This window comes from Salmo salar, chromosome ssa28 (assembly GCF_905237065.1).
Source record: "Salmo salar chromosome ssa28, Ssal_v3.1, whole genome shotgun sequence".
NCBI classification, from domain to species: Eukaryota; Metazoa; Chordata; class Actinopteri; order Salmoniformes; family Salmonidae; genus Salmo; species Salmo salar.
Window position 1 is genome coordinate 5,114,444 of NC_059469.1, and position 27,374 is coordinate 5,141,817.

A 27,374-nucleotide genomic window follows, 5' to 3' on the forward strand; every position below is an offset into this window, starting at 1 on the left:
TTACCTAAGCTTGTGAAGCTCTTTCACTTGTTCGAAGAGAAGTTTAGCTCCTTGGAGAGAGATACTCTGTGGGGTGAGAGTGACGTCCAGCTCATCGTCAGCAGTAGACTGGCCTAGGACTGCTCCTACTGCCTCGCAGCTTACACTGGGCAACCACCCTGACAATGTGAGAGTGTACTGTAGGGCCTGGAGGAGAGAGTGGGATAGCAGTGCATCTCCCTCAGAACCCACAGAGAGTTCATCACACATCGACAGGAAGAACTGGCAGTCACAACTGGGGGCGAAAAATCAAAACAAGGCAAAGACACATGAAAACATTGTAATGTATGCAAATATATGAAATTGTAAATAAATGATTGGTCAATATATCTCAAAACAATTAATGTTCCATGATATAGTTAATTCCATGATACTGTTAATTCAATAGAGAAAAACACACGCCAGGTTGGTAACCAACCCACATGAGGTATGATATGTAGGGTAGACACTGAAGGAAACTCCTCACGTCACTCTCGTCATCTGAACAGCCCCTCAACTCTACTGGTTTCTTCACTGGTTGGAGTTTCAGCACTTCTAGGAGGAGGGAGGCCTTTCTCTCTGAGAGGTCTATTGACCAGACTGCAGGAGTTGACCAGTAAATTGGCTGTAAAGCTGGAAGGATACTTCTGCCTGTTTGAATCTCATAGTCCTTCGCATGCGAGTACAGATCTAACAGAAGCATACACTTCCCTGTAGAGTCATATGAATGCGCTAACCCCAGAAGAGACAGGAGTGCCTCAACAGACCTCTGTCCTGTCAATATGTCATTAACAGCTCCTTGAAGAAACACTTTCAAAAGGAAACAACAAAGCCGTGGAAAAAATGTGATCCTCCACTCCTCAGGAAGCTCCCCCTCATCCTGTCTGTAGAAAAACCTGTCAGCATAAAAACATTATTAGCCTGACATAAAAGGAACACATAGACCAAGACCGAGTTCTCAAAAGCATGTTAAGGCTAAGTTTATCCTTAGAACCTTAGCCTTAAGATGCTTCAAGTTCATAATTCCACATGGTATCTAAATTACTCTCTGTCAGCGATATGATTATAACAGAGAACCTTTGAACAAACCAACCTGAGGTACGAGATGTAGGGTAGACACTGAAGGAAACTCCTTACGTCACTTTCGTCAGCTGACCAGCCCCTCAGTTCTACCGGTTTCTTCTCTGGTTGGAGTTTCAGCACTTCTAGGAGGAGGGAGGCCTTTCTCTCAGAGAGGTCTATGGACCAGACTGCAGGAGCTGTCTGGTAAAGTGGCAGTAACGCTGGAAGGATACTTCTGCCTGTTTGAGTCTCGTAGTCGCTCACATGTGAGTACAGATCTAACAGAAAAGCACACTGTCCAGCATTGTCACGATCAGCAAAGGGGAAAGCTGAGTATCCACATACTGATGAAAGCATCTTTAGTGTCTCTCCTTCCAACGTTGCTGCACAGATGAAGAGATCCACAAGCACCTTGATAGCATCATTGGTGTTTGGAATGCAGTCATTGAATCTAGATAATTTAGAATGAAAATAAATTGTTAAAAATCTAATGACAAAATGTACCCAAGCACTCACTGTACAACCTCTCTGAACCCTCTCTTCAGGTTGAATAGAAGATAATTAGATTATAGACTGTCAGGGTCTCTGATGGGAAACACAACTGTCGTACACCAGATAACATTTTGCACTGAGATAGTAAGCAACTTTTCTCTTCGAACTATGCCAACGGATTAAAAAGACAATGATAGATACAAAAACAAGTCTTCTGTAGCATACTTTTTTTTGTGTGTCTATTCTCAAAGAACATTTAGATCCAGTGATAACATTTTAAGATCATCACACAACCATAGACTCACCTCAGCTCTGAGACGTAGGGTAGACACTGAAGGAAAATGGCCAATTCCCTCTCGCTCTCTTCATCCGACCACCACAACTCAACTGGTTTCTTCACATTCTGGAATTTCAGCACCTCAAGGACGCCAGAGGTTCCTTTCTCAGAGAGGTCTATGTACCATACCGCAGGAGTTGTCTGGAAAACAGGCTGCAACACCGGTAGAATGCCTTCCTGCGTGTCATGGGCCTTTGAGTACAGACGAACCATGAATTTGCTCTGTTCCTCTATAGAGTCAGAGTGAATCAAATGAGCAAGCACAGGGCGCAGACCCTCAACACGTTTCTGTCCTGTCGTCATCTCATAGAGAGCTCCTTGTATGTAAAGATCCATCTGGAATGACTTCACTTCCTCATTCCATGAATGTGTTTTTTGATCATTGAGTGCAATGAACCTAAAAGAAATGTTAAGACGAGACACTTCTTTTATCATCAATGTAGGCCTACATTAGAGCTAACATTGGTCATCATTGGAAATACTGATAGCAGCAGTGGCAGTAAAACAGCATCTATAAGACATTCAAATGATTTAAAGGAATCTTAACCATGTTCAGAATATGCTATCTGGACTTAATAAAAATCCATCTATGTAGGCTATGCATTCATTTACCTGATATCGGCAATGTTTGACAAACAGTCAAAGATGATTTTCATTGATGATGTGGTAATATGCTGGGTGCCTTGACCAACATGTAGACAGAGGTGAATATGTTCTGGTCTCTTCTGCTTCAGGACCTCTTCTGCTGGCTTCCACACCTCTTGCTCTTGGACTGACAGGTGAATTTCAGACTCACACAGTCTCAGCAAATTGTCACAGTCACTCTGTAGGCCAGAGCGAAGTGCAACTTTCCACATCTGCAGTTGTGTAATGGAATCCAATCTAACAGAATAAAATGGTTAAAAACTAAAATATATATTGTACTTCTATGTAATACTGCATATTAATTATATAACTGCATATTAATGATCTAACTGAACATTGTTATTATACAGTAGGGTACATAATCATTGGCACCCTTGATAAAGAGGAGCTAAAAATACTGTATAAAATAAAACAATACAAATACTGAGCTATATTATATGCAATGTTTTGGTGGTAAATTATGTTATTTAAAATAAATATGTTTTCAGTACTCCAACACTCTATGATTGCGAGGATAATGACACTGCGCCTTTTTAGGACATGTTTTCTGATATTGGAGAACACATTGGAAGGGTTCTTAGGCCATTCCTCCATACAGAATCTTTCCAGATCCTTGATATCCTTGGTCTGCACTTATGGACTGCCCTCTTCAATTCAAACCACAGGTTTTCAATGGGGTTCAAGTCCAAAGACTGAGATGGCCATCGCAAAATGTTGATTTTGTGGTCTATTAACCATTTCTTTGTGGATTTTGATGTGTGCTTGGGGTTATTGTCTTGCTGGAAGATTCATCCTCCTGGCAGAGGCAACCAGGTTTTGGCTAAAATGTCCTGGTACTAGGTTCATGACGCCATTGACCTTAACAATGGCCCAATTTATTAAACTCCAGGCAGTGCTATGGTCAGATGACATGAAAATAGAGCCCTTTGGCCACGCACACAAGTGGTGGGTTTGGCGTTGAAAAACGGAAGCATATGCAGAAAAGTACCTCATACCCAGTGGCGACCACTCATTCAGGGCAGGTGGGGCAGAACCCCACCTGTTGGGGGGTGGGCTTGCCTGTTTTGCATGTTATTTTGGCCTTAATATGTGTCACACATCAGTTTGCAAACAATGTAAAAAAATATATATATAAGCGGCATACAAACATGCAGCTCCAAAATGCAGGTGTTTCAGCCTACAGTACCTTGCAAAAGTATTCATCCCCCTTGGCGTTTTTCCTATTTTGTTGCATTGCAACCTGTAATTTAAACTGATTTTTATTTGGATTTCATGTGAAGGACATACACAAAATAGTCCAAATTGGTGAAGTGAAATGAAAAAAATATCTTGTTTAAAAAAAAAAAAATAATAAGAACGGAAAAATGGTGCGTGCATATGTATTCACCCCCTTCGCTATGAAGCCCCTAAATAAGATCTGGTGCCACCAATTACCTTCAGAAGTCACATAATTAGTTAAATAAAGTCCACCTGTGTGCAATCTAAGTGTCATATGATCTGTCACATGATCTCAGTATATACACACCTGTTCCGAAAGGCCCCAGAGTCTGCAACACCACTAAGCAAGGGGCACCACCAATCAAGTGGCACCATGAAGACCAAGGAGCTGTCCAAACAGGTCAGGGACAAAGTTGTGGAGAAGTACAGATCAGGGTTGGGTTATAAAAAATATCAGAAAATTTGAACATCCCACGGGGCACCATTAAATCCATTATAAAAAAGTGGAAAGAATATGGCACCACAACAAACCTGCCAAGAGAGGGCCGCCCACCAAAACTCACAGACCAGGCAAGGAGGGCATTAATCAGAGAGGCAACAAAGAGACCAAAGATAATCCTGAAGGAGCTGCAAAGCTCCACAGTGGAGATTGGAGTATCTGTCCATAGGACCACTTTAAGCCGTACACTCCACAGAACGGGGTTTATGGAAGAGTGGCCAGAAAAATGCCATTGCTTAAAGAAAAAAAATAAGCAAACACGTTTGGTGTTCGCCAAAAGGCATGTGGGAGACTTCCCAAACATATGGAAGAAGGTACTTTGGTCAGATGAGACTAAAATGATGCTTTTTGACCATCAAGGAAAACGCTATGTCTGGCACAAACCCAACACCTCTCATCACCCCGAGAACACCATGGGGATGTTTTTTTATCGGCAGGGACTGGGAAACTGGTCAGAATTGAAGGAATGATGGATGGCGCTAATTTACAGGGAAATTCTTGAGGGAAACCTGTTTCAGTCTTCCAGAGATTTGAGACTGGGACGGACTTTCACCTTCCAGCCGGTCAATGACCCTAAGCATACTGCTAAAACAACACTTGTGATTTAAAGGGTGGTTTAAAGGGAAACATTTAAATGTCTTGGAATGGCCTAGTCAAAGCCCAGACCTCAATCCAATGGAGAATCTGTGGTATGACTTAAAAGATTGCTGTACACCAGCGGAACCCATCCAACTTGAAGGAGCTGGAGCAGTTTTGCCTTGAAGAATGGGCAAAAATCCCAGTGGCTAGATGTGCCAAGCTTATAGAGACATACCCCAAGAGACTTGCAGCTGTAATCGCTACAAAAGGTGGCTCTACAAAGTATTGACTTTGGGGGGATGAATAGTTATGCACACTCAGGTTTTCTGTTTTTTTTTGTGTTATTTCTTGTTTGTTTCACAATAAAAAATATTTTGCATCTTCAAAGTGGTAGGCATGTTGTGTAAATGAAATTATACAAACCCCCCAAAAATCTATTTTAATTCCAGGTTGTAAAGCAACAAAATAGGAAAACTGCCAAGAGGGGTGAATACTTTCGCAAGCCACTGTAGCTCAGTGCTTTCTGTGGTGGTGGGGCCGGCCAACAGAAAATAGGAGCATTGCACTTTGATTGGCTCAGCATTGAACCATGATTGGCTCAGTGTTCTGTCACTCATAGGGACACTACGTCACCCGCCTTTAGTAAGAGTAGACATCAAGAATGTGAGCCATTTGGGCCCTACCATAGACTTAGAATAGAAGTGCTCTTCCAAGAACGCTCAAGGTCATGGGCCACAGTAGCTTTGATTGGACTGATCATGTCAACATCATACTTTCAAAATCTTAGCTAGCAGTCACCATAAATCAAGTAGACAATCTACTGGCAAATCCTTTTTAATCCTTGTCATATGAAGAGAAATCATGAAGATAAATTACATACAAAATGTATCGGTGCTCATCGGACAATGGACATAAACATTACACAACAAGTTGGAAATAGCAAATTCAACAATGAGTTGTTTGGAAGGAATCAGTGACAGTGGCTATCTGCAAGCATTGCAACTGGGAAGTGAGACTGGGAAAATACATTTTGAACGGTCATCCAAATCGGAATTGTAAATCTTTCTCTTTCTTTGATGACAAAAATTGCCAATGAAGGACCGCCGTGCACAACAAGGTGAGTGCAAAAATGTCTTATATGCTGCTGCATAAATTATGTAATATGCCAAGTAGATATGGTCAACCATATCAGCTATGTTTTTTAAAAAGGCAGTAAATGAGGCTGAATGAACTGTTTCGCTGCCAGACAAGGTTCCGCTGATAGCCAGGTGTAGCAGTGGTAAAATGTTGGGACTGCTGTTGGGACAGATTTATGTAGGCCCTAACAGTTTGTGGGCACAGCTTATCGCATTATAGTGCAATTAATGTATTATTTAGGGTTGTGTTGTGTAGTGGCTTTGCTGGCATGCATCAACAAAAACATGTGGGGAGTTTGCCCCACCAAGATTTACATGCTAAAATTGCCACTGCTCATACCTATGGTAAAATCAAGCTGGTCACTAGAAACACAAGTCGATTTCGGACATTTGAAAAGGTCCCGAGGACATCAATATTTGCCGTCCTCGGCATTCAGAAGAAAAAAAATAAACAATGGCACAGCACTGAGCTCGAACTCACGAAGCTCAGAGCGCGCTGCTTAGACCACTGCGCCATGGCAGTTCACAATTGTTTAGCAAGCAGGGAGAGTACTTGATGATACTAAATGGAAACTAGGTATGACCCCATTTAGTCGACTGGTAGATCGTTTGGTCGAGAGGCTGTTGGTCGACAAAGATTTATTTGGTTTGCTGCTTCAAAAAAATACAAGACACCTGTCTGATTCGCGCCTTTCTTGAGTGGACTAATCCATTGTGGAGGCCGTGGGGATGGCACAGTCCATCACTCTGACATGTGCTACTGAAATTGTATATAGTTATATTAAGTAGGAACAATGGCGCAACACTAATAAAAAATGTTATTTTATAACACATGCGCTTTCTCTCGCGTTGGATAGCAGTTGCTGTCCGCAATTCTGAAACACATCAGTGCGCTGTTGAATTGACGTTTTTTTCCTAGACCATGTTGCTATGTGCATAATAGCAAAGTTAACCAGCAAATTGTTGTTGAGAACAATGCAGGAGGAGGCAGCAGAATGAGGAGACAAGAAAACAGCCCTTATTGTCTAAGAAAAGTGAGGAGAGGAAATGCCAACTTAATGTCTATAATCAATAGCCCAACTGTTAAATGTGCCTGGCTTTATAAATCATCCATATATACCTACAGAAATAAGACAGATCCTGCTTCTGTTTCCTGTTTTAATGTTTGTTTAATAGCCTACTGATTCCATGAGCACCAAGCCTCACCCAACAATTTCATAAATTCAGCTGTTTTTAGTCTTTGCTATGCTGTAATAAAGGCTTTGCACTTTTTTCATTAGACCAGCCTCTGTGGTATTATTTATCATGTATTTAGTGTTGTTTACACTGTTCCAAATTGTCAGAAAAATTCGGTTTATAATAATAACCCTCCTTTTTAACCCTAAACATAATTTACTCAAAATAGACAAATATATTACAATAAAGCGAGCCCACATAACGGACCGTATTACATACAAACAATTACTCACAAACAAACATGGAGAAACAGGGTTAAATAATGAACAAGTAATTGGGGAATTGAAACCAGGTGTGTAAGACAAAGACAAAACAAATTGAAAATGAAAAGTGGATCGGCGATGGCTAGAAGGCCGGTGACGTCAACCGCCGAACGCCGCCCGAACAAGGAGAGGGACCGACTTCGGGGGAAGTCGTGACATGTAGGCCTAAGACCGCATCCTGTTTAGTCTAAATAGCGTAACTTACTTAGGCTAATATTTCAATATTTACATTGGCTACTGTATAAATCAATAATTCATTCATTAATGTCATCACACAGCATATGAGTCATTCATGATGTGAAATGCAATCAAGCATTTTAGTTTAAAAATATAATAACAAAGCGACCATTGAATAATTCGCATAAACAATAAATAGGGCTAAACTGTTCCATTGCGGAAATTGCATTCACGACTGAATGCGACTGTTGCACGCAGCACTTGCTCCATACCTTCTTTTTCTTGATCTCCAGCATTTTCTACAACCAGTCAAACGTCTTCCACACATCTGACTTGCCATTTACCTCCTGTGCAACCAGTAAACATTCCCCCGTTTCGAGTTTATTTGTCACGTCCTCTGCATCTATTTGGCTGTCACGTGTGTTACGGTGTTCAGAGTTTATTACAACCAATTTATTGACGTGATTATAATATGCTATAGGTCAGGCCCTATTGGTCACGCGCATGCGAAACATGCATGTGTCACGTAAAGAGAGCAAGGTTTGAGGGAATGTTTTTTCGGAAACTTTTCAGTCAGAAATGATTGTAATTATGTTGCAGCTTCAGCAACACGGACAGCGCTATAGATGTGTGGTGGTCGCTGCAGCAGGGAGGAGAAAGACAACCAGTCCTAGTCACACAGTCACTTAACACAGCGCAGCAAGTCTCAGCCAGGCGGCACAATCAAATCAATTGCGGTCGACCAATATTACTTTTAGTCGGGGACAGCCCTAATGTGAACATTTATATTACTATTTCATTATGCTTTCCCCAACCTTAATCACTCTACCTAAACTTAACATTTTGAGTTGTTTATGTTTTAACCCTATAACCACGCGAAATGAACCCTGTAAATACGTTCATTAAATTCCATCAAATCCCGAAGTGAAACTATGAGATCAGGTTGGGTAAAATATGGTGGTGCATCTTTGATGTTATGGAGCTATTTTGCTTCTATTGGTCTTGTGGCCCTTGTTATGGTCAAGGGCATCATGAACATTACCAAATACCAGGACATTTTAGCCAAGAACCTGGTTGCCTCTGTAAGGAGGCTGACACTTGGCCACAAGTGGATATCCCAGCAAGACAATAACCCCAAGCACTAATCAAAATACACAAAGAAATTGATAATTGACCACAGAATCAACATTTTGTAATGGACATCTCAGTCTCTGGACTTGAATTCTATTGAAAACCTCCCACTGTGCACACACTGGTTGAATCAACGTTGTTTCCACATCATTTCAACATGGAATAGACGTTGAATTAACGTCTGTGCCCAGTGGAAATTGAAGCTGGAATTGAAGAGTATAGATTAAGGATATTGAGGAACTGGAAATATTCTGTATTGAGGAACGGGCTATGATCCCTCTCTTGTGCTCTCCAAACTCCAAATTTTGACCCCTATCTTTTTTAGATTATTTTTGTATTACGTGTTACAAAATCTCTTTCACAAGGCAAAACACTACATGACCGAAAATATGTGGACACCTGCTCGTCAAACATCTCATTCCAAAAATAATGGGCATTAATATGGAGTTGGTCCCCCCTTTGCTGCTATAACAGCCTCCACTCTTCTGGGAAGGCTTTCATCACTAGATGTTGGAACATTGCTGCGGGGGACTTGCTTCCATTCAACCACAAGAGCATTAGTGAGGTCGAGCACTGATGTTGGGTGAAGTCAGCGTTCCAATTCATCCCAAAGGTGTTTGATGGGGTTGATGTCACCAATCTCGACAAGCCTTTTCTGTATGGCCCTCTCTTTATGCACGGGGCATTGGCATGCTGAAACAGGAAAGGGCCTTCCCCAAACTGTTGCCACAAAGTTGGAAGCACAGAATCGTCTAGAATGTCATTGTATGCTGTAGCGTTTAGATTTCCATTCACTGGAATTAAAGGGCCTAGCCCGAACCATGAAAAACAGCCCCAGACCATTATACCTCCGACCACCAAACGTGACAGTTGGCACTATGCATTCGGGCAGGTAGAGTTCTCCTGGCATCCACCAAACCCAAATTCTTCTGTCGGACTGGCAGATGGTGAAGCGTAATTCATCACTCTAGAGAACGCATTTCCACTGCTCCAGAGTTCAATGGCGGGGAGCTTTACACCTCTCCAGCACCGATGCTTGGCATTGTGCATGGTGATCTTAGGCTTGTGTATGTGCGGCTGCTCGGCCATGAAAACCCATTTCACCAAGCTCCCGATGAACAGCTATTGTGCTGATGTTGCAGTTTGGAACTCGGTAGTTAGTGTTGCAAACGAGGACAGACGATTTTAACGCACTACGCGCTTCACCACTCGGCGGTACTGTTCTGTGAGCTTGTGTGGCCTAACACTTTGCGGTTGAGCCATTGTTGCTCCTAAATGTTTCCACTTCACAATAACAGTACTTACAGTTGACGGGGGCAGCTCTAGCAGGGCAGAAATTTGACAAACTGACTTGTTGGAAAGGTGGCATCCTATGACGGTGCCATGTTGAATGTCACTGAGCTCTTCAGTAAGGCCATTCTACTGCTAATGTTTGTCTATGGAGATTGCATGGCTGTGTGCTCAATATTATACACCTGTCAGCAACAGGTGTGGCTGACATAGCCGAATCCACTAATTTGAATGGGTGTCCACATACTTTTGTATATATAGTGTATATTTGTATAAAATAATATCAAATTTTTTTAGCATACAATATAGCTCAGTACTTTATCAAGGGCGCCAATAATGATGGACCTGACTGTATATTTACGGGATGTCATTGTCACGCATGGATGAAGTCATATAAATAAGGCTACTATCAAGCTCTGTAATAGTAAGAAGGGTAATACCTGAGCATTGTGAGATTTTCCAAAGCCCTGAGAATGAGCCTTAGTCCTGGATCTGACAAAGAGCAGTCCTCCAGATCCAGTCGAACATTCCTGTCTTTGGATTGGTTGATCACATATGACACTGCACAGCACTGTTGAGGATCAAGCTGTTCTCCACTGAGATTAAACTCGTAGCCCACTTTTTCTAGGAGGAGTAAGCAGGCCTCAGGTGACTGGTGCTCATACAAGCACTGACAAATGAAGAGGAGATTTTCCACATCAACATCTGAATTGGATTCATCAGGGTCCTGCTGTGTCTCACAGTAGATGAATGAGTCTATGATCTTTTCAATGTACTGGTCAGATAGTTCTCTCACCTCTTCCTCAGAAATCAAGAATTTTATTGATTCAACCATGTTACTGGACTGACTAGAAAGTCCACACAAGAACGAGAAAATGTGCTTCAAGTACTTTCCTTCTTCGGTCTGACACTGCTGAAGGACTTGGGTGATTTTGTCTGGTGTCATCAACTGAAAAACAGAGGCCCAAAACTCCTGCATTGTGTTGTGGAGAAAAGCCCAAGATGATGTTGTGTCCTTGGCAGCAGATGACGTCAGGAAAGCATCTAGCACACTGTGGTCTTCGCCATCCAATCTTGTCACGTTGACTGTTTTACCCAGCATTGCTTGGTAAGCGCTTTCCGCAAGAGACCTGAGGGCCTGCTTTTGGTGATGCATGTATTTATCCAGGTGTTCTGTAGTTTGGTCATTGCATATTTTCAAGCTATCTCGCAAGATCTGTACGTACATTTCTGTTACTGTGCAGGGATGATCTTTAGCTTCGGAAACACTCAAACAGATGCAGGCAGTCACTATGAAGGCGTACATTGGGACATGACAAAGACTAAAGAGTTCAGGGTTATTCAAAATTCTACAAATGGTATCCTCATCTGTATCAAACATCCACCTAAAGAAAGAACTGATTGACTCGTCATTGAATCCGTGTACTTCCACTCGATAAGATGGCCAGTCAGACAAAAACCCACAGTCTTCTGCCTCTGGTCTGCATGTGGTCACAATCTTAGCATCACACAGAAGGTCTTTCTCTAAAATGCGCTTCACTACAGAATTGCTGATTGTGTCCATGATTCCATCAAACACAATTATGACATTTTCAGAATTCTGTTCAATATCTTGCAAAATCTCCTCAATCCCTTCCTCTGGTTTGACATATTTGCCAAACAAAAGTGACTTCAGAGTCGTGGGGTCATCAGAGTGGGACATAGACCTCATCAAGGATTCATTGAAGTAAAACATGTAGCTCACCGCATTGTCCTCTTTTTGTGCCCAAAGATTCAACATCTCCTGGGCAACTGTAGTCTTACCTATCCCAGGTTTTCCAACCAGCAGAATTTTTTTCTCATTTCCTGTCAGTAAATTATCAGGGGATAATTTTCTCTTGAATGCTGGAATGTAAGTTTGAAGTTTTTTTGAGCGAGATTTTTTGTAGGCCTTGCTTTTGGAGATCTTGCTTTTTTGAAACACACTTCTGTCTGGGTCCAAAACAAGAGGTATGTATGTGAATGGTTTCAATGTACAACTCTTTTTTAGCCAATACATGCACTTTTTTCGTCTTGCCTCACAAATCCGAATCGCTTTCAATTTCAACTGCCTCATGTACTTGAAGCAAGGTTTGGAATCTAGAAAAAAAAGATGAAGCAGTAAGGAAACAAGGACAATTGCATGATTTGAGCATTAAATAAAATGTCTGGTAGATAACTGAACCACTCAAGTGTCAAATTGGGTTTTATTATAAAATGACTTGCTATCCATTGATTCTAAGAGATTTGGGTAATAATTTGCATGAACTGTATATTATAAAGCATCTATAAGCACATAATACACATGGCACAATAGCTATATGGGGTATTATTAAAGCTTAACGATCCGATTCACATTGATAGTGGGAATGTTTTGTTTGAAGAGGAAGCAGCGTGGAGGAGTTAGTTGGGCTTGATGAGGTGTCAATCAAGATGTGTCATATCACAGAGACCATCGTGGCGGCGGACAGAAAATGTTTTTGTTTTTAATGTTCAATTCCTGCGATTCTAAACCCTTTGCCATGGGGCTTAGATAAATTTAGCTGTTTTAAAGGTCATTTCCTGCAATTATTAGACACATGTTGCTATGGCTTATGGCATTTTATATCTAAATGACTAAAGCGCTAACAAAATCAGTGGCTGAGGTCGTCTGGTGGCAAGGCAGAGTTAGCAGAGTTAGGCACTTGCTTGCTCTAGCTAAAGGGTAGAGCAGCAACTGTCTATAACTGAGACATGGAGTTCTAGAAAAAAATTATTAATGAATGGTTTTGGATGTTGTTCCTCTTTAAGCTTTAATAATGCTCTATGTAGCTATGATGTGATGCTTTTCATAGTGCTTATAGATGTGAAATGTATGCTCTATAACAATTTTACAGTTAGTGTTGCGTTCCCGCAAATCAGATTTAATTGCCAATATCACATACCGGTAGGAGTGAAGTCACTCTAGCTTTGGGTCATCTCTGAAAGAAAAGCAGCTGATCCAATAATGCATATCTTGTTTTAGTGAAACTTTCCTGGTGGTGTACAATATCTTTAAAAGCTCATAGCACGCAGCCTCCCCTTTGCAAACAGTCATGTCCAGCATTTTTCTGGATCTATCAGACTTCTCATACATGGAGGACAGGTAAGAGACCTCCTCCTGATGGAGCACCATGTGCTTATGCAAGTGGTCAATTACCAGGGAGGGGTTCTCAAGGCTATCCACAAGAAGGCTTCTGCCATTTTGGATATAGTCAACCGCAGACTGTTCGGTGCTTGCCATGTCATCCGTGCACCGTAGCCGACTACTAAAATTGTTTTAATCCCTTTATCCCACTTTCATTTAGGCCTAGGATATTTTTTCCTTCTGACTTTGAACCCAAATCTACTGAATGTAATTTTTTTTGCTGCTCATTTTAATGACTGACTCTTGAATAGTATAATTTATAAATGACTTGAGGTTAGTACAACTGCATACAATCATTTCATAACCGAAGATATGACTGTATTGAGATATCGTGTGTGACTAACACTTTTTAGTTACGGCGTGTGACCACAGATTATCCATTATATTGACCAAATACTCAAGTACCCGCTCTAACAACGACAATACCGGTAAATGTCTTAAAAAAATGGAAGACAGTTAGCCCATCTCTTTAGCTAATCCACTCCTTGTACTCCATGTCATGATTTCTCAAATTATTATAGCTCCCGCCTTCGGGCAATCAGTGTAATTTTGTAAATGCCAGATCTCTATGGCAAGACGCACCATTCACCCAAGCTTCGTCAAAATCGTGCCAGTGCTGTCTGAGATATCGTGTGATTAATTGAAGGACGGACAGACGGAGACCGATCCTCATCATGGGGGACTAATATACACCGTCAATGCTTTTAGCCTATCCACAGCTGTTTATGTATTATGTTCAGACCATTGATAGTCCCCTCCAATCACACCCAACTGCGTCAATAAGTCAACCCTTCATCCATTGCTCTTCATTTCCCCATGATCTGAAACTCATGTTTTTCCTCTTACTCTTCATTTGTGTCTATATACTGCAATTCAGCTTTAAACTGCAAATGTGTTGGCCTACAAGATAAAATAAACCGTACTATAAACATTACTATGATTTGAGAGTGGTTACATGTCAGCCACCCTCAATTTACCAAACAAAGTGGTAGGATCAGGCTGTTGAAAGGGTGTAAGCTAGAAGTTAAAATGACTGAGACGTACCTTTCTCGACGCATTGATACAGACCATTTGTAAGTAGCCTATCTTTGTAAATAGTTATATATTGCTCACAACTAACTGAAACATTGTAGGCTATTTAAAAAGCTGTCTACAATTAATTAGCATTATATAACTATATAGACTAAACTGTGAATTTGATTGCGAATTTCATAACGAAAATGAAACTAACTTCGAGTGACAGTGTACAGAGTACAACATATTTAGAATGAATCTAAAATGAACTCATACATATTTGCCAAAAGTCCACAAAACCGACATAAATTGACTTCCTCGTGGTGGTGGTCTGAGCGCTGTCCACGTTCAATGTCCTGTCCTGATCAGATTTGAGGTTGGTAAAAGAAAAGAAAAACGATGCGACCCACAACTTTCTGGAGAAAGGTGTGTAGCAAGTTTGCCAGGTCTAGCTACAATTTCTAACCCAATGACTATTCAAAACCCGCCAGAGGGGAGTTGCCACATTTAGCCAATTAACCTATTTTTCCATAACGTTATCGAGCGAATAAAGAAGGAATATCGACGTAACTTATAACATGATTTATATTTTAGTCATTTAGCAGACGCTCTAATCCAGAGCGATTTACAGTAGTGCATACATTTCATTCATAATTTTTTTATTTTATTCGTACTGGTCCCCCGTGGGAATCGAACCCACAACCCTGGCGTTGCAAACACCATGCTCTACCAACTGAGCCTCACGGGATCTTAACAACATCAGAAGCAAAATGAGCTTTTCCATCAAAATAATTACTATTGTGAGCTAACGTGACTAATAAAGGAATTTGAATATGATGCACGAAAAAATATAATTTGCCTTTATTAAACTCCGCAGATCATTTTCCATCAATGGATGTTAACTCGTTTGACTGCTATGTTGTGTGCATGTACTGACATGTATGTGTAACTGATAGATACACACACACACACACACACACACACACTACATGTTCATGTTTTTAAATGCATGTAAATTGTAAAGTATTTTGTCTGTAATATCTTTTTTGTTATGTGTCGGCCCCCAGTAAGACTAGCTGTCGCCATTGGCGTCGGTTAATGGGGATCCTAATATTTTTTTAAATGTAATTGTCAATAAATCCCTTATGCGCATGTGCATAACTATAGATAAATCCAACAGTAGAGTTTGAGGGATGAAAGTTGAACAATGGATCTTGAAATCTCTGTGCAAGAAACACTTGGATGAACTTCAAAAAACAAAAGTTAGGGTATTTTCTGGCTGTTGTGCTGTTATTATGTACCAGATGTTAAGACTACAAACCGATATAAATAGCCCATTTGCGAGATTGACTTGTCATTTCAATAGGTATAGATAGGCTAGGCCTACTGACTAAAATCTGGGTTTATGATTGTAATTAAACTTTTTCATGCTTTGGTTAGCTAGATGCAGGTAGTATATAGCCCCTGGCAAGATAGTCTAAAGCCCCTGGCAGTAGCCCAGGCAAGATGTAAAATGAACAATTTAGCAGCTTGCTTAGTTCAAATTGACAGACTAATTTATGTAACATGAATTGTGAGGCTATTTCGAGTTAAGAAGTGCTTCTGTTTGCCCAGATAGCCTGCTGGAATAGGATACAGAGGATGGGGTCGTAATATTAATCTCTGAATCATATGTTAATAATAAGGATATGAACTGAATAGGCCTAAGCTTGTCAACAACAGCCAGTGATTATTTAAAAAAACAAATTACCTGTAGACTAATCTGACTGACTGTTACCTTCAATCTAACGCATTCTAACAACAGCTGATCAGCAATTGCGATAGAATTGCGATAGATCACAATTGATAACTTCCAATTTCATTAACTATACATGGCCATTAATAATTACATAATAACACAAGGCTACAACAACAATAAACCGAAGTTATAGGCTATTTATTAAATCCGTTTGCCAGCTCCAGGTAGGCTACACAAGTGGCATAAATAGATTTGTAATGACTCCGGTGATATCTTATCGTCATTTCAACATATTTGTTGTATCAATGGTACATAGGGATATAAATTAATAGGCTAATTAATCGCTAACAGATGTATCATTCTTGTAAATGGTCTGTGTGTAGCTGGTGTGGAGGAGTCAGGCGCAGGACAGCAGATATGAGTAATTAACGTAATTTACTCAAGAAATCAACAAATACACCACAATGTACTAGCCCACAAAAACGGACCGTAAATACATACAAACAATTACTCACAAACAAACATGGGGAACAGAGGGTTAAATAATGAACAAGTAATTGGGGAATTGAAACCAGGTGTGTAAAACAAAGACAAAACAAATGGAAAATGAAAAGTGGATCGGCAATGGCTAGAAGGCCGGTGACGTCGACCGCCGAATGCCGCCCGAACAAGGAGAGGGACCGACTTCGGCTGAAGTCGTGACAATTCTCCACATTTTATGTCAGTTTCATTGAGTATTTTCCCCCATAATAGAAGCACGCGAGGGAGTCCCATAACTTCAGGGAGGTCCAAAACTTCCATAAAAAATGTCCACTAGCACAGCACACAAGACCCAAGAACTGTGCATGGTAAAACCTTTCACTTGATATAATTTTCCATAAGCAATGTCGACATTAGAATAGTGGCGACCCGTCATTCAGGGCAGGTGGGGCTGTTTTTAGCCCTATATTTTGAGCCCTATATCTATATAAAGTACCAGTCAAAAGTTTGGACACGCCCACTCATTCCAAGATTTTTCTTTATTTTATTATAGTGAAGACATCAAAACTAGAAAATAAAACACATGGAATCATATAGTAACCAAAAAAGTGTTAAACAAATCTAAATATATTTTATATTTGAGATTCTTCAAAGTAGCCACCCTTTGCCTTGATGACAGCTTTGCATACTCTTGGCATTCTCTCAACCAGCTTCATGAGGTTGTCCCCTGGAATGCATTTCAATTAACAGGTGTGCCTTGTCAATAGATAAATAGTGACATTTCTTTCCTTCTTAATGAGTTTGAGCCAGTCAGTTGTGTTGTGACAAGGTAGGGGTGGTATACAGAAGATAGCCCTATTTGGTCAAATTATTATTATCACAAGCTCAAATAAGCAAAGAGAAACCAAAGTCCATCATTACTTAAAAAAAATTGGAACGGAAATGGTGCCACACCAAACTGGAAGTCTTCCGACTAGCTAGGAAAGACAGTACCGTGCAATATCGAAGAGCCCTCACTGCTGCTTGAGCATCCTATTTTTCCAACCTAATTGAGGAAAATAATAACAATCCAAAATGTATTTTTGATACTGTCGCAAAGCTAACTAAAAAGCAGCATTCCCAAAGAGAGGATGGCTTTCACTTCAGCAGTAATAAATTCATGAACTTCTTTGAGGAAAAGATCATGATCATTAGAAAGGAAATTACGGACTCCTCTTTAAATCTGCGTATTCCTCCAAAGCTCAGTTGTCCTGAGTCTGCACAACTCTGCCAGGACCTAGGATCAAGGGAGATACTCAAGTGTTTTAGTACTATATCTCTTGACACAATGATGAAAATAATCATGGCCTCTAAACCCTCAAGCTGCATACTGGACCCTATTCCAACTAAACTACTGAAAGAGCTGCTTCCTGTGCTTGGCCCTCCTATGTTGAACATAATAAACGTCTCTCTATCCACCGGATGTGTACATGACTCACTAAAAGTGGCAGTAATAAAGCCTCCCTTGAAAAAGCCAAACCTTGACCCAGAAAATATAAAAAACTATCGGCCTATATAGAATCTTCCATTCCTCTCAAAAATTTAAGAAAAAGCTGTTGCGCAGCAACTCACTGCCTTCCTGAAGACAAACAATGTATACGGAATGCTTCAGTATGGTTTTAGACCCCATCATAGCACTGAGACTAAATTTGTGAAGGTGGTAAATGACCTTTTAATGGCGTCAGACCGAGGCTCTGCATCTGTCCTCGTGCTCCTAGACCTTAGTGCTACTTTTGATACCATCGATCACCACATTCTTTTGAAGAGATTGGGAACCCAAATTGGTCTACATGGACAAGTTCTGGCCTGGTTTAGATCTTATCTGTCGGAAAGATATCAGTTTGTCTCTGTGAATGGTTTGTCCTCTGACAAATCAACTGTACATTTTGGTGTTCCTCAAGGTTCCGTTTTAGGACCACTATTGTTTTCACTATATATTTTACCTCTTGGGGATGTCATTTGAAAACATAATGTTAACTTTCACTGCTATGCGGATGACACACAGCTGTACCTTTCAATGAAACATGGTGAAGCTCCAAAATTGCCCTCGCTGGAAGCCTGTGTTTCAGACATAAGGAAGTGGATGGCTGCAAACTTTCTACTTTTAAACTCGGACAAAACAGAGATGCTTGTTCTAGGTCCCAAGAAACAGATCTTCTGTTGAATCTGACAATTAATTTTGATGGATGTACAGTCGTCTCAAATAAAACTGTGAAGGACCTTGGCGTTACTCTGGACCCTGATCTCTCTTTTGACGAACATTTCAAGATTGTTTCAAGGACAGCTTTTCCATCTACATAACTGTCACGTTCTGACCAGTAAAGGGGTTATTTGTTATTGTAGTTTGGTCAGGATGTGGCAGGGGGTATTTGTTTTATGTGGTTCAGGGTGTGTGTTTATGTAGAGGGGTGTTTGGTTAGTGTTTTCTGGGGTTTTTGGGCTATGTTCTATGTTAGTATATTTCTATGTTGTAGTCTAGTCTTTTTAGTTCTATGTTTAGTTTATTGATTTGGCCTTCAATTGGAGGCAGTGGTTCCTCGGTGCCTCTGATTGAAGGTCCTATATAGAAGGGTGTGTTTTGTTTGGGTTTTGTGGGAAGTTGTGATTGCATAGCTGTGTTTAGCCTGTAATCCTGTTCGTTCGTACATTTTCTTGTTTTGTTTTTAAAGTGTTCAAAATAAATATATAATGAGCACTCAACCCGCTGCGCTTTGGTTCACTTACTACGACGACCATTACAGAACTTCCCACCACAAACGGACCAAGCAGCGGGGAAAGGAGCAGCAGGTGGACTATCGGGAGTTTTGGACTTGGGAGGAGATATTAGCCGGAGAGGGACCATGGAGAGAGGCTGAAGAGGACCGGGAACGCTACAGGAGAACACGGCTGGCAAGGAAGCCGGAGAGGCAGCCCCAATAATTTTTTGGGGGGGGGACACGCGGGTAGTTTGGCTGGGCCAAGGGTAAGCCCTAAGCCAACTCCCCGTGTTTATTATGGGGAGCGTGTGGTGAAGAGAGCGCCGGTGTATGCGGAAGTGTGCACGATCTCGCCCATGCGCATGCACAGTCCGGTGCGAGTGATCACAGCCCCTCGCAAGTGCCGTGCTAGAGTGGGCATCCAGCCTGGAAGGAGGATGCCTGCGCAGCGCATCTGGCCACTAGTGCGCCTCCGAGGCCCAGGCTATCCTACGCCTGCTCTACGCACGGCAACCATCAGGCCTCTGCACAGCCCAGTTCGCCCTGTGCCAGCACTCCGCTCGTACAGGGCTACTATGACCATCGAGCCCGGACGGGTTGTGCAGGAGATGCGCTCCAGACCTCCAGTGCTTACCCATGGTCCAGTGTATCCTGTTCCCGCTCCACGCACTAGCCCTGAGGTGCATGTTTCCAGTCTGGCACATCCACAGCCAGCACCACGCACCAGGCTTTCAGTGCGTCAGCCCAGTCTAACTCGTCCTGTTCCTGCTCCCCGCACTAGCCTTGGGGTGCGTGTATCCAGTCTGGCATCTCCAGTACCAGCCCCACGCACCAGGCCTCCAGTGCGTCAGCCCAGTCCAACTCATCCTGTTCCTGCTCCTCGCACTAGCCTTGGGGTGCGTGTCTCCAGTCCGGTACCTCCACTACCAGCCCCACGCATCAGGCTTTCAGTGCGCAGTCCCCGTCCAGAGCTTCCGACGACAGTACCCCGTCCAGAGCTTCCGGCGACAGTACCCCGTCCAGAGCTTCCGGCGACAGTACCCCGTCCAGAGCTTCCGGCGACAGTACCCCGTCCAGAGTGTCCGGAAACAGTTCCCCGTCCAGAGTGTCCGGCGACAGTGCCCCGTCTAGAGATGGCCCAAAGTCCGGAACCAAGAGAGACGGCCCACAGTCCGGAACCAAGAGAGATGGCCCACAGTCCGGAACCAAGAGAGACGGCCCACAGTCCGGAACCGAGTGAGACGGCCCACAGTCCGGAACCGAGTGAGACGGCCCACAGTCCGGAACCGAGTGAGACGGCCCACAGTCCGGAACCGAGTGAGACGGCCCACAGTCCGGAACCGAGTGAGACGGCCCACAGTCCGGAACCGAGTGAGACGGCCCACAGTCCGGAACCGAGTGAGTCGCCCTACAGTCCGGAATCGGCACAGCCAGAGTCGCCCTACAGTCCGGAATCGGCGCAGCCAGAGTCGCCCTACAGTCCAGAGCTCCCAGAATCGTCCGTCTGCCTGCGGTCTACAGCGAAGTGCTTCAGCTCGAGGTCTACAGCGATGCGCTTCAGCCAGAGGCATGCAGCAGGGGTGGACAGGTTAGGTGGGGGACTAAGGCAAGAGCCTGAGCCACCTCCACAGTAGGAGGATTGGGGAGGGGGAGTGTAGCACGGGAACCGTCGGTGACGGCAGCCACCCTCCCTTCCCTCCCTTTAGTTTGGGGGGTTTATTTTGTGTTTATTTTTTTGTGTGAGGTGCATCCGGGGTCTGCACCTTTTGGGGGGGTACTGTCACGTTCTGACCAGTAAAGGGGTTATTTGTTATTGTAGTTTGGTCAGGACGTGGCCGGGGTGTATTTGTTTTATGTGGTTCGGGGTGTGTGTTTATGTAGAGGGGTGTTTGGTTAGTGTTTTCCGGGGGTTTTGGGCTATGTTCTATGTTAGTATATTTCTATGTTCTAGTCTAGTCTTTTTAGTTTTATGTTTAGTTTATTGATTTGGCCTTCAATTGGAGGCAGTGGTTCCTCGGTGCCTCTGATTGAAGGTCCTATATAGAAGGGTGTGTTTTGTTTGGGTTTTGTGGGAAGTTGTGATTGCGTAGCTGTGTTTAGCCTGTAATCCTGTTCGTTCGTACGTTTTCTTGTTTTGTTTTTTAAGTGTTCAAAATAAATATATAATGAGCACTCAACCCGCTGCGCTTTGGTTCACTTACTACGACGACCGTTACAATAACATTGCAAAAATCTGAAATTTTCTGTCCAAAATTGATGCAGAAAAATTCATCCATACTTTTGTTACTTCTAAGTTAGACTACTGCAATGCTCTACTTTCCGGCTACCCGGATAAAGCACTAAATAAACTTCAGTTAGTGCTAAATACGGCTGCTAGAATCCTGACTAGAACAAAAAATTGGATCATATTACTCCAGTGCTAGCCTCCCTACACTGGCTTCCTGTTAAGGCAAGGGCTGATTTCAAGGTTTTACTGCTAACCTACAAAGCATTACATGGGCTTGCTCCTACCTATCTTTCCGATTTGGTCCTGCCGTACATACCTACACGTACGCTACGGTCACATGATGCAGGCCTCCTAATTGTCCCTAGAATTTCTAAGCAAACAGCTGGAGGCAGGGCTTTCTCCTATAGAGCTCAATTTTTATGGAATGGTCTGCCTACCCATGTGAGAGACGCAGACTCGGTCTCAACCTTTAAGTCTTTATTGAAGACTCATCTCTACAGTAGGTCCTATGATTGAGTGTAGTCTGGCCCAGGAGTGTGAAGGTGAACGAAAAGGCACTGGAGCAACAAACCACCCTTGCTGTGTCTGTCTAGCTGGTTCCCCTCTCTCCACTGGGATTCTCTGCCTCTAACCCTATTACAGGGGCTGAGTCACTGGCTTACTGGTGCTCTTCCATGCCATCCCTAGGAGGGGTGTGTCACTTGAGTGGGTTGAGTCACTGACGTGGTCTTCCTGTCTAGGTTGGCGCCCCCCCTTGGGTTGTGCCGTGGCGGAGATCTTTGTGGGCGATACTCGGCCTTGTCTCAGGATGGTAAGTTGGTGGTTGAAGTTTTCCCTCTAGTGGTGTGGGGGCTGTGCTTTGGCAAAGTGGGTGGGGTTATATCCTGCCTGTTTGGCCCTGTCTGGGGGTATCATCGGATGGGGCCACAGTGTCTCCTGAGCCCTCCTGTCTCAGCCTCCAGTATTTATGCTGCAGTAGTTTATGTGTCGGGGGGCTAGGGTCAGTCTGTTATATCTGGAGTATTTCTCCTGTCTTATCCGGTGTCCTGTGTGAATTTTAGTATGCTCTCTCTAATTCTCTTCTTTCTCTTTCTCTTTCTCTCTCTCTCTCTCTCTCTCTCTCTCTCTCTCTCTCTCTCTCTCTCTCTCTCTCTCTCTCTCTCTCTCTCTCTCTCTCTCTCTCTCTCTCTCTCTCTCTCTCTCTCTCTCTCTCTCTCTCTCTCTCTCTCTCTCTCTCTTTCTCTTTCTTGGAGGACCTGAGCCCTAGGACCATGCCTCAGGAATACCTGGCATGATGACTCCTTGTTGTCCCCAGTCTACCTTTCCATGCTGCTGCTCCAGTTTCAACTGTTCTGCCTGCGGTTATGGAACCCTGACCTGTTCACTGTGATTACTATTATTTGACCATGCTGGTCATTTATGAACATTTGAACATCTAGGCCATGTTCTGTTACAATCTCCACCCGGCACAGCCAGAAGAAGACTGGCCACCCCTCATAGCCTGGTTCCTCTCTAGGTTTCTTCCTAGGTTTTGGCCTTTCTAGGGAGTTTTTCCTAGCCACCATGCTTCTACACCTGCATTGCTTGCTGTTTGGGGTTTTGGGCTTGGTTTCTGTACAGCACTTTGATATATCAGCTGATGTAAGAAGGGCTATATAAATACATTTGATTTGATTACTTTAAGACATGAAGGGCAGTCAATCTGGAAAATATCAAGAACTTCGAAAGTTTCTTCAAGTGCAGTTGCAAAAACCATCAAGCACTATCATGAAACTGGCTCTCATGAGGAAAGGAAGACCCAGAGTTGCCTCTGCTGCAGAGGATTAGTTCTTCAGAGTTACCCGCCTCAGAAATTGCAGCCCAAATAACTGCTTCACACAGAGTTGAAGTAACAGACACATCTCAACATCAACTGTTCAGAGAAGACTGCGTGAATCAGGCCTTCATGGTCAAATTGCTGCAAAGAAACCACTACTAAAGGACACCAATAATAAGAAGAGACTTGCTTGGGCCAAGAAACACGAGCAATGGTCATTAGACCGGTGGAAATCTGTCCTTTGGTCTGATGAGTCCAAATTTGAGATTTTTGGTTCCAACCACCATGTCTTTGTGAGACACAGAGTAGGTGAACGGATGATCTCCGCATGTGTGCTTCCCACCGTGAAGCATGGAAGAGGATGTGTGATGGCTTGGGGGTGCTTTGCTGGGGACACTGTCTGGGATTTATTTAGAATTCAGGGCACACTTAACCAGCATGTCTACTACAGCATTCTGCAGCGATACGCCATCCCATCTGGTTTGCGTTTATTGAGACTATCATTTCTTTTTCAACAGCACAATGACTCAACACACTTCCAGGCTGTGTAAGGGCTATTTGACCTGGAAGAGGAGTGATGGAGTGTCGCATCAGATGACCTGGCCTCCACAATCACCCAAACTTAACCCAATTGAGATGGTTTGGGATGAGTTGGACCGCAGAGTGAAGGAAAAGCGGCCAACAAGTGCTCAGCATATGTGGGAACTCCTTCAAGACTGTTGGCAAAGCATTCCAGGTGAAACTGGTTGAGAGAATGCAAAGAGTGTGCAAAGCTGTCATCAACACAAAGGGTGGCTCCTTTGGAGAATCTAAAATCTAAAATATATTTTCATTTGTTTAACACTATTTTGGTTACTGCATGATTCCATATGTGTTATTTCATAGTTTTGATCTCTTCTCTATTATTCTACCGTGTTGAAAATAGTACAAATAAAGAAAAACCTTTGAATGAGTAGGTGTGTCCAAACTTGTGACTGGTACTGTATATATTATTTTTGTTGCCTGTTTTGCATGTTATTTGGCATTAATATGTGTCACGTATCAGTTTGCAAACAACATAGTAAAGCCACATACAAACATGGTCTCTTTTTTATTTTCTTGAGTAAGGCAGCTCCAAAATGCAGGTGTTTCAGCCTAGCTCACTGCTTTCTGTGGTGGTGGGGCAGCCATGTCACGTCCTGACCAGTAAAGGGGTCATTTGTAATTGTAGTATGGTCAGGGCGTGGCAGGGGGTGTTTGTTTTGGGGTTTTTTGGTTCTAGGGGATTTTGGTTCTAGTTTTCTATTTCTATGTTTCTTTTTCCATGTTTGGCTGAGTATGGTTTCCAATCAGAGGCAGGTGTTTTTCGTTGTCTCTGATTGGAAGCCATACTTAGGCAGCCTGTTTTTTCCTGTGTTTTTGTGGGTGGTTGCTTTCTGTATAGTCTGTGTACCTTGCAGAACTGTTGATTGTTGGTTTATTGTTTTCGTTTAAGTGTTCACTTTATTAACAATAAAAGGAAGATGAGCACTATACCCGCTGCGTTTTGGTCACCTTTCATCGACGCCTGTGACAAGCCAGCGGAAAATTCAGAGAGAATGGGTTGGTAATATTCTCTAGTGGCGTCGGGTATTGGCTCAGAGTTCTGTCACTCATGGGGATACTACGTCACCGCAAAATCTACAGGGAGAGCTAAAAAATGTAATCCGCCTGGGTGCTGCCATAGATTTACATTAGAAGTGCCCATCCAAGAAGGTTCAAGGTCATTGGGCACAGATACAATTAAGTCAAATCACATTATATTGATCGTAGCTTTGATTGGACTGATCATGTCAACATCATACTTTCAAATCTTAGCTAGCAAGCTAGACAAGCAATCATCATCATGAATCAAGTCGACAATCTACTGGCAAATGCTTTCCAATCCTTGTCATATGAAGAGAAATTATAGATAAAATGTATCAGTGGTCATCAGCCATTGGACATAAACATTACACAACAAATTAGAAATTGCAAATTCAACAATGAGTGGTTTGAAGTGATAGGTTTGGATTTCTGAGAATTAACTATTATTAATCATTAGTTATATTATTAATCATTATGTATAATAGAAACATGAGGGGTGCCATAAGTAAGCTTGGGAGGGGCTGAGTGTAGGGAAAACGGTCACATGTGGCAGTACTGATAAGTGGAGGAACCGTGTATTGTCCATATCACTTAGCTTCCGGCCTAGCAATAAACATGCAATGTTTAGTGATAAGGAGGGGACTCCAGCCCAAGTGGGATATGTATACTACCACGGGTAAAACCATGTCTTGGTCTGTACAGGTGTTTGACCCTTTGGGATGAATAAACTTGGTTTGAGCTTTCGTAGTATCCGTTGAGTTCTTGCTATAATAATTGGAACCTACCAGAAGGAATCAGTGGCTAACTGCAAGCGTTGCAAAGCAATCACTAGCCTGCTATTCAGTGGAGTGGTTGTGTGGTCCAAGTCTGGGTTTAAGGGTCTCTTTTCCAAACTTAAAAGTATAAACATTCAACACCATGGGCCAGAAAAGGTTGAATACATTGGCCATGCTGTTAATCCAGCATGACTTCTGCTGCATAAAAAAAATGGAAACTCGGAACTGGAAAATCTCAGAGTTCAGTGAGTTCAAGACAACTGGGAACTCGAAAAAAACGAGATCCGACTGGGAAAATACATTTTGAACGGTCATCCATTTCGGAATTCCAAGTCGGGAACTCTGGACTTCCTACCTGAAGATCACTGACTTCATGATTCAAACTTGCTTTTTTCCCCAGAGTTCCCAGTGGTTTTCAAAGAAGCAGACTTGGATGACAAAGATTGATGAAAAAATTTGCCCACAAGAAGGACCGCCGAACCGCCTTCCTGTTCAAGTGAGCACAGCACAACAAGGTGAGTCCAAAAATGTATTGTTGCTGCCGCATAAATTATGTACAATGCCAGGGAGATATGTATACTGTAGCTAAGAAAGTAATACTAAGTGTATGTTGTGTTGTAAGCTGTTAGTAGCCCATGTGCCTCACCCTAGAAATGTGGTACCTTTCCCCGTCATAACTTATTCCACTGTTCTGACTTGGTGGTGCACATGTAGCCTGTAGCCTGTTTTAGAGAAATGTAATCATCTAATATTGTAAGAGCTTTCATTGTCTGTTTATATGCCCCCTTTATTTATACTACGGTTCTGACTTGGTGTAATAATGGCCCATATTTTGAATTCTGTTGCTGTACATTTCAAAAGTGCTGAACAAATAGTTATATTGACTACGTCCATCCTAGCTCGCTCATTAATGTCTTAATCCAAATTACAGATTGCCTCTTATCCACTCGTCATTCCCTTATGCCCAGGTTTGTACATCTCAATTGTCAGTAGAAACCACATTTGTTTAAGCAAGTCAGCCATATCAGCTATGTTTTCTAAAAGGCAGTAAATGAGGCTGAATCAACTGTTTCGCTGCCAGACAAGGCTCCGCTGATAGCCAGGTGTAGCAGTGGTAAGGATTCACTCCATGGTGCAGAAAGGAAAGTTCTGTTGTTGGGACAGCTTTATGCAGTTTGTGGGCACCGTTTGTCACTGTTATAGTGCAATTAATGTATTGTTTAGTGTTGTGTAGTGGCTTTGCTGGCATGCATCTACAATTTTTTGGCTGAGTTTTCCCCACCAAGACTTACATGCTAAAATCGCCACTGCATTAGAATGCAGTTTAAACCACCTTCGAGCAAATGTATCTAATGGGCTCTAGAGCGCCTAAAGTTGTTTTTGTGCGTTGTCTTATTTCTTGATGTGCATCAGTTCTAGAGTGTAATATGTTTTATGGAAAAAGTGTTGGAAATAGGTGTCTCCATGATGACAATCTAAATAGCCTAACTACACTTGGTAAAACGTTGTCATGATGTTTGTGTGTGCTTTTCTGGCTCCTCTTACTCACGTGACATAGTTGCCTGCTGCAGCGTTCAGTCAACACACACACCCCTCTTGTCCTACTCACTCACTCAGCAAGAGGCTGCCTCACTGCCTGATAGTCAGCTGCGGCAGATCACAGAAAAATATATACACTGCTCAAAAAAATAAAGGGAACACTTAAACAACACAATG

The 27,374-nt window shown here is 42.5% G+C and overlaps 1 protein-coding gene across 2 annotated transcripts in view; it reads right to left on the bottom strand.

The window, feature by feature from the left end:
* Positions 1 to 14,735, bottom strand: part of LOC106589361 (uncharacterized) — a 29,593-nt gene extending 14,858 nt beyond the window's left edge. The window contains exons 1-7 of one of the 2 annotated variants that reach the window (XM_045710202.1): positions 13,026 to 14,731; positions 10,524 to 12,201; positions 2,522 to 2,791; positions 1,878 to 2,306; positions 1,112 to 1,531; positions 462 to 914; positions 5 to 274 (exon numbers count right to left, since the gene is read on the bottom strand). In XM_045710202.1, the coding sequence (XP_045566158.1) occupies positions 5 to 274; positions 462 to 914; positions 1,112 to 1,531; positions 1,878 to 2,306; positions 2,522 to 2,791; positions 10,524 to 12,178 (3,497 nt within the window). In that variant the 5' untranslated portion in view covers positions 12,179 to 12,201; positions 13,026 to 14,731. Of the gene's footprint in view, positions 1 to 4; positions 275 to 461; positions 915 to 1,111; positions 1,532 to 1,877; positions 2,307 to 2,521; positions 2,792 to 10,523; positions 12,202 to 13,025 lie in introns of both variants that reach the window. The other variant, XM_014179227.2, reaches the window with a different exon arrangement.
* Positions 14,736 to 27,374: the final 12,639 nt, after the last annotated feature.